This window comes from Sinocyclocheilus anshuiensis, unplaced genomic scaffold (genome assembly GCF_001515605.1).
Source record: "Sinocyclocheilus anshuiensis isolate Anshui unplaced genomic scaffold, SAMN03320099.WGS_v1.1 scaffold566, whole genome shotgun sequence".
Classification (NCBI taxonomy): Eukaryota; Metazoa; Chordata; class Actinopteri; order Cypriniformes; family Cyprinidae; genus Sinocyclocheilus; species Sinocyclocheilus anshuiensis.
This window is the reverse complement of record NW_015542410.1, coordinates 2,380,430-2,388,253: the sequence shown is the minus strand read 5'-3', so window position 1 is coordinate 2,388,253 and position 7,824 is coordinate 2,380,430. Positions and strand designations below refer to the sequence as shown.

The window sequence follows — 7,824 nt, the reverse complement described above, 5'->3', positions numbered from 1 at the left end:
TAACATGGGGAGTCTATGGGACTGACTCCCTTTTGGAGCCAGCCTCTAGCGGCCAGTTGATGAATTGCAGTTTTAGTCACTTCCGTGTTGGTCTTACGAGAGAGAGCGGGAGGTTGCCGCTTGCTCGTGACTCCTAGGGATGTAATGGTATTATTAATATCGTGATATCGCGATAGCAAAACTGTCTCGATATTATCGTGGTCACATGATGATATGAAACGATAGGTCTTCCGGGCAAAAAGTGTAGTTTTTAAAATATATTTGTTTTAGGCCATTATGCTTTGGCACAGTCTTTGTCGAACGAACTAAAACCAAACTCGTTTATTGCACGTGCTGTGAGTTTAGCGCGCATTTGGGAACGCAATAGCCACCAGTTAGGCTTTATTTTCATGACAGATGAGTACAGCGTTTCACTAGATTTGTAGCGAGATATGTTTTTGTAAGCCTGTTTTCACTGAAGCTGGAGTTTTCCTTCAAATTAAAAGCTCTACTGCCGTTTCCGTCAAAATAAAAGCTTAAAAGTGCAGTATGAATGGCTGACAGCTAGCGGTTTAAATGGGTAACGTTACTGCAGTCCAAATGCAAAATATCTCTTTCAAGTGTTGAAATTAGGAAATAATTTTTGTAATTTCCGTACTGTAGTGTAAAGCAAAAAAAAAAAAAAAATTTATATTTCTGTGAAATATTCTTTTTCATTTATTTTACAGTGCAATTGTTTTGCAATATATGGCTACTGCTGTCATTGTTGTTATTATTATTATTCTATTCTAATTTGTTTGGCTTCCTAAAACACCAGTGTGAATGTAATTTAGACTGAGACAGTATATCAGAAAAAAAAAGAAGGTTGAGTCCCCTTTAAAGTTCAGGTACAAGTCAATTCACTGACTTTTTTTCTGACTTATGTTTTCTCTTAATTTTTAACTCTCAAAGTGCATTAGATAGAATAATTTAACTTTAAAATGTACAAAATGTAATTTTTTTTCCCCCAATTCTTAATTTTTGTCTTTTTTCTTTTTAAATATCGCAATAAATATTGTATCGTGGACTTCATATCGCAATAATGTCGTGAGATTTTGATATCGTTACATAAGTTAATTGGCTATTAGATGACTAGTCAATCAGTGTGCCACACCCTTGGTTTAGAGCTGCAATTTTACTGTTAATATTATTATTACTGTGAAATTATTACTTGTGCTTGCACATTTGTTAATGTGTGATATTTGTTCTTTATTTGCAGCATGGGAGGAATTCCAGCATTTAATTCAAAAGGAGAAAAATTGCTGGTTTTCATCGGCATCATTGACATCCTTCAGTCTTACAGGTAAACTGTATTTCCATATCTTTGCATTTTCTCCAAAATAAATTCCTATAATTTGTTAATAACTGTGTATGTTTAGGCTTGTGAAGAAGTTGGAGCACTCCTGGAAAGCTCTGCTGCATGATGGGGTATGTCTCGTACTTTATATCAAACATTGCATGAAGACTAACTATGCAAATGTATTTTGTGCGTTTATTTATTTATTTATTTGTTCTCTCTCCGCTATTTTATATTTCCTCTGCAGGACACTGTATCTGTGCACCGGCCGAGTTTCTATGCCGATCGTTTCCAGAAGTTTATGTGCAATACAGTCTTCAAAAAACCTACTTGTAAGTTTGATAGTCACATTGAAACATCTGCAACGGATGTATTAAAGGGCTAATGCATTAAAAAATTTTATTCTTCTATTAGTGAAAACTTCTCCCTCAAAGAAAAGTCGAGGAGGAACCGTGGGAACTGGTGGGAAGAAGTCAAACATTTCAGTATCTGGACTGTCACAACAACAGTCCCTTCCTGTAGCAGCAGAACAAACACAGCCACAACAGACTACAGCGCAGCTGTGCAGCAGTGGAGCTGTGTCCCTCAGCCCAGACACTCAAGGAGACAGCGGTATGAGAAGACATTGAGAGATAGGAGAGAAATGGGAAGGATAAGCAGGATAGCCTACAAAGATAGCAGTCAAATGAGCCTTGAAATGCTTGTGCTTTCCAATATCATTCTCTCGTGATAAGAATATCTTCTAAATGCCTTAAATGTAAATCATTAGCCATGTTTCTAGACTGGTTGAGATTGCTCAAGGAAATCGTCTTTGAGTTTCCTCATTGGTTCATTGTGAAGATGTAAATACTCACATTTTATGCTGTTTTCTGAATAGATTAAATTAAATTAAATTAAACATTAAAAACTGAAACACTGATAACTGGATCAAATGATTCAAGTGAATTTTGGCATCACAACATTATATTGTACATTATAGAAAATGTATATTTATTTTAAGATTACATTTAACAGTGTTTTTAAATGTAGTTTATAAAGTTCATATAAAAAGGCAAAAGGTAATATACATGTACAAATAGAGGAAACGAGCATGCAAAATTAAAAATAAAAAATCTGTTTTCTAAATACATGTTAGTTTTTTTTGCAAACAATTCATCTATGTATGCAATGCATATGCTGTTTTTAGACTTTTTAGTCATTTTTTTTATTGAAATATAAATACTCCACTCCGCCCCTGCAAGCTCTTGTCCACAAGCTTTCACTTTTGAATGCAACGGCTATATCCCAAAATCCTGTCAACAACCTATTTATAGGGGGGAGAAGTCCCTACCTTATTTTATTTATTCTGTTACACTCGGGTATACTTCAAAATACGGAAGAAAATGTCCTTTCCATTTCATTGCAAATTTGAATGGCAACTGATACTGATATATTAGAAGAACATATTAAATATTGGCCTAAATAATATGAAACTGATATGTTGTGCATCTCTAATTGTGTTATTTTCATGATTGCTAATGACCATTTCCTCTATGCAGAGTTTACTTTTGCATTCAAGCTACTTGAGGGTCTTAACTCTTAGTCCAGGGTTGCTCAACTTGTCCTTGAGAGTATGGAAAGCGTTGTTCATGCTATGCTTTGTTTGATTTCAACACTAGCAGAGATTGCATGATAACTTTGTGTAGTTTAATAGTCAGATGCCCTTGTGTGCTGATAACAGAGCAAATAATAGCTGTAAACGTATGCCCCCTACAGCACATGCATGGACAATGTCAGCATTGTTCTCATAATTCAGGAATCAATAAAGTCTTCAGTTCTCTCTGAGGTTTATGCATTTGAATCATCTGACATTGTAGAAGCCTAAATTGAGTCATCAGCTAGTAGTGAAAAGCAGATTTGTAGTTCAGTCTTTCCTGTCATTGTTCCTTTCAAATCATTGTTGACTAAGGAGCGCTTACTCTTTTCTCTCGTCTTTCCTCAGGTGTGCAGACTGCTCGTCCTGACCTGCTCCCACAGCAACTGAATGAAGATGAGATCACAAGTAGCTCAGCTGATACGACTCTGTCAGCAACCTCTCCTGGAAGCTTTTGGCCCTCAAACACTCTAGCTCTGAGGTAAGTGGTTTAACAAGATTTGGTTGAATTTGTAAAAAAAAAAAAAAAAAAAAAAAAGGGGGAGCTACTAATACTATGTGTTGATTCTATGACATGCTGATGCACTCTGTCTTTTCACACATAATAAACATTTACTGACATTTCTGTTGATTCAAGTTAATTTAATTCCCAGTTGTAGCAGTATAGCTGCCCAGTCATTGGATGTGGAAGTCATTTCACTCAGTGAGATTGTTCCTCAGACAAGCACGTCAGAAGTAAGAGACATTTTGTTCTGGGCCACAATCTGTTTCAGTGTAGACTAAACACAGTCACGCTTGATATTTTAGGAGTGTTTTGAATGTCCTGCAGCAGTGGCTCGCAAATAGTTGGTTGCAATTGCGAACAGTTATGATTGACTTATGAAACTTTTCATATGAATCATTTTGCATATTGTTCAGGCTATGCATGGTAATATTAATGCAATTTAATGTTTGATTTTAAGACTTTATTTTTAACCATTTTGCTGCGGTATTGGGTCACCACTTGATATCTATTATAAAATCTGAAACCATTTGGGCAATGCTGCTCTATCATGCCAACAAATACGAAATGTGAAATGAAAGGTTCTCTTTGTCTCTTTTACAAATCCTTGATTGCAATGTGATCTTTGTGTCATTTAATAGCCCTTATGTGTGCCGATAAAACAGGAAATGAGAGCCGCCGTTTACAAAGCATGCATTGCTGGATTATTCGTTTTAGTAATTCTACTCTATTCTGCAGAAGTTTAATTTATTCTTTCTCTTGCTATTGCAGTGAAAGACTTTGGATGAACAGGACAAAATAAAGCCCTCAAGGACAAAGATTTACTCTCTTTTAAGGACATCAGAACAGAAAGAAAAAGAAAAACATAAAAGTAAGATGGACTTGCTGTAAACACCTGGGGAAGTGGAAACCAGAGAATCTGGAGAACAAAAGAGAGTAGTGCACACGTTCATAAAACTGTAAAGACGTAAGGATAAAGATATTCTCCCCCTTTTTTATATATGTATTTTTTTGGATGTCAACAGTACAGCATCCAATACTGCTGCTATGAAATGGAACTAAAAGAAGATGCCACTGTAGTACCTCAAACAGTGCCATATTTACAGGAACTTCCAGAACCTGATAATGTTAACAGCAGAAGTAAAGTGATGAACGTCACGTGACCTGCTCTTGGAGAGCAAGCAGGTCTTTTGAGTACCTCTGTGAGAGTTTTCTAGTGGACTTCATTTGACCATGCATCTTTTTTCTCTTAGTTTGCCAAGGAGACGAATCTACAGGAGTCATGTTATTTACTTTGTTAAGGGACAAAAGGAAATCTGGTTGATTGTGAGTTTTTATTGCCTATTTTAATAACACATTTTAGGTATATGGCAAGATTATCAAAAAAATAAAAACGTAGGATGAGTCAAGCCAGATCAGGTTTCCTGAACAATCACATAAGACACTTTTCAAATCTATAAAATGTATTCGACTTGGTTTTATGAATCGATTCGATTGCAGTACTGTGATATTTTATTGGATATTTACATGTGCCTTAATCACAAGAGTTATTTTGTCTTGTCATGAACAGGAAGCCTTTTACCATGCATGATGACTGTGAGTTAACTGCACAATTGCATGGTCTGCTCAAGTGTGGGAAAAAAAAAAAACAGTCGGTTGACTATTATCATATACTTATTTAAAAAAAATATTTGGAGCTTGCCAAGAAAATGTTTTTCCTAGTTTTATTTGCATTACATTGTTTGCGAGAGAGAAACAAAAGTAAACACAGGGTAAAAAGATACCACATATTAAAGACCAAATTCAGTATTTCGGCATGCAGGACTAATTTTTAGATTTTTCTTTGTTTAGCATTGAATTTAAAATGGTTGTTTTTTCTAGGGCACAATAATACTTCATACCTGGCAGACTAGCTACTGTAAAACATAGCATCTGTACTTCAGTATCTTTTTATGTTTACATAAACTGGGTAGAATAGGAACTTATCTTAAGGCCTTGGTTTTGTGAAGAGAGATAAAATCAGAGACATTGGTAATGAAGATGCATATATTTTTTTTTATACAAATAGGTAGAGTTAAGTAAGGGATCATTGCTGGATTTCTTTTTCTGTGACAATTTTTATAAACAAAAGAAACATTCCTGTACAAAGTCATATTTATTTGGATGTTTGCATGTAATTTATTTCTTTATCTCTACTTCTAAAGTGTCTGATACTCGATGGCTGTGTAAATTTGTTTGGGAAGCTGAATGCGTTTTTTACTGTACACTCACAATCTGGGATTCTTGTGCAATTGCTGTTTATTCTGAAAATGCTGCCTTCATTTTTATTGTAGTAGTAGTAGCTTTAAATGAAAATATTCCTCACTCTTTCAATGACATATTCATGTATTACTGCTCTCTTTCAAAGGATATTAATGCAATATAAAGATACATCCCAACAAGCTTTTTAAAATTTATTTATTTTATATGTATTTTATTATTTATATTTCACTTGGTAGATCTCGGTGAGTTTCTCATTTGAAAAGTAGATCCCCACACAAAAAAGTGTGGGCACCCCTGGTCTAAAACAACAGCTCCAGTGGCGTATATAGGTATTTTTGACGCGGCCAACCCGAGGTCGAATCCGCCTTTTGTCGAACCTTTTTTTCCCCTTCCCTTTTCAAATCTCATATCACATTGGAAAGGCATATATTTTCAATAAAAAATTAAGGAAATAATCGAAAAGTTGAAAATAAAGTATCTGGTAGGGTAGGAGTAGGGAGGGCTTATATTGTCCTGATAAGATGGCTTTAAGAAATTTGAATGAAAATTAAAATTTTCACTCAATACGTTATAATTGCATACTGTTTATTATAAAACAGTATGTAATTATAACTACAATACTGAGGTGCATATAATCGCCGCCACTCTTTGCAATAAGTAGTATAAATAGCAGAAAATTGTACTCTGTTACTAACGTAACCTCGGTTCCCTGAGATACGGGAACGAGTACTGCGTCGCTAGATGCTGCGGGAAACTCCTTTTCTCCGATTTACTGAAGCCTTTTTATTTTCAATCACAGCAGTGCATTTGCACTGCCATTGTTTCAGAAATTAACCAATGATGGCGCAGCGGAGCTGCGCAAGCCTATGGCGAACCAGGGCGCCCGAGCCCGCCAAAACGGGGCATCTGGCTATATAAGCAGGTGTTCGGCATAGGATCACTGATTCATATCGACTGAAGCGACGACAGTCGTGCAGCATCATAGCACGGTTAGCTACGCAGTACTTGTTCCCGTATCTCAGGGAACCGAGGTTACGTTAGTAACCGAGTACGTTCCCTTTCGATACTTCACTTATAAGTAATTGTCCAGGGCGTCCAGAAGGGGGCCTTGTAGATCAACTACAATGAAGCAGGCCAAAGCCAGAGACCTGGATTCTTTTCGGGGTCAAGAGGAGGCAAAGAAATGGGCTAACTCATAGAGGTCGAGCCCGGCCTTACATAATCGTTCTTAGAGCTTCGCACAGCCTCGGAACTAGATAGGGCCGAGAGCGTGCCGGAAGCTAAGCCCAGACGTGGGAACTTCAGCAGGTTCGAAACATAGTCAAACCCAGCAAGGATTAAATCCAGCCTTAGGGCGGGGATATGGTTCCTGGAGCGTTTTGAGCTCAGAGAGACAGTTAAGCAGAAAGGACCTGAGCCTGCAAAGCAGGGACGTCCAGGTTGTAGAACCTGACAAAGGTGGACGGCGAGGACCAGCCGGCCGCCGCACAAATTTCTGCAATGGACACACCACTGGACCATGCCCAGGATGAGGCCATGCCTCTCGTGGAATGTGCTCTGACCCCGATGGGGCATTGAAGGCCCAAGGAGGAGTATGCAAGAGCTATTGCGTCAACTATCCAACGGGATAGTCTTTGCTTTGTGACCGGAAGCCCCTTGGTACGGCCACCAAAGCATACAAAGAGCTGCTCTGACTGCCTAAAGGAGACGGAGCGGTCAATGTAGATTTTTGACGCCCTGACAGGACAGAGCAGATTTAGCTCCTGGTCCTCCTGCAAGGGGGGGAGCGCAGAGAGCGTGATTACCTGTGCTCTGAATGGAGTAGGGAGCACCTTAGGTACGTAACCATGCCTAGGCTTCAGGATGACCTTGGAGTCGTTAGGCCCGAATTCAAGGCAGGAGGGGCTCACAGAGAGCGCCTGTAAATCTCCAACTCGCTTAACAGATGCCAAGGCCAATAGCAGAGCGGTCTTTAGCGACAGGGGTCGAATATCAGCGGATTGCAGCGGTTTAAAGGGGGGGCTTTTGAGCGCCCTCAGAACCGTAGACAGATCCCATGTAGGGACCGTAGAAGGGTGAGGGGGGTTCAACCTCCTAGACCCTTTCAAAAAT

The 7,824-nt window shown here is 38.2% G+C and overlaps 1 protein-coding gene across 3 annotated transcripts in view; it reads left to right on the top strand.

The window, feature by feature from the left end:
* Positions 1-4,838, top strand: part of LOC107693396 (phosphatidylinositol 4-phosphate 5-kinase type-1 alpha-like) — a 14,613-nt gene extending 9,775 nt beyond the window's left edge. For 2 of the 3 annotated variants that reach the window (XM_016492764.1, XM_016492765.1), the window contains 7 exons: positions 1,238-1,321; positions 1,398-1,446; positions 1,563-1,647; positions 1,730-1,927; positions 3,297-3,429; positions 3,602-3,683; positions 4,222-4,838. In XM_016492764.1, the coding sequence (XP_016348250.1) occupies positions 1,238-1,321; positions 1,398-1,446; positions 1,563-1,647; positions 1,730-1,927; positions 3,297-3,429; positions 3,602-3,683; positions 4,222-4,224 (634 nt within the window). In that variant the 3' untranslated portion in view covers positions 4,225-4,838. The remainder of the gene's footprint in view (positions 1-1,237; positions 1,322-1,397; positions 1,447-1,562; positions 1,648-1,729; positions 1,928-3,296; positions 3,430-3,601; positions 3,684-4,221) is intronic. The other variant, XM_016492766.1, reaches the window with a different exon arrangement.
* Positions 4,839-7,824: the final 2,986 nt, after the last annotated feature.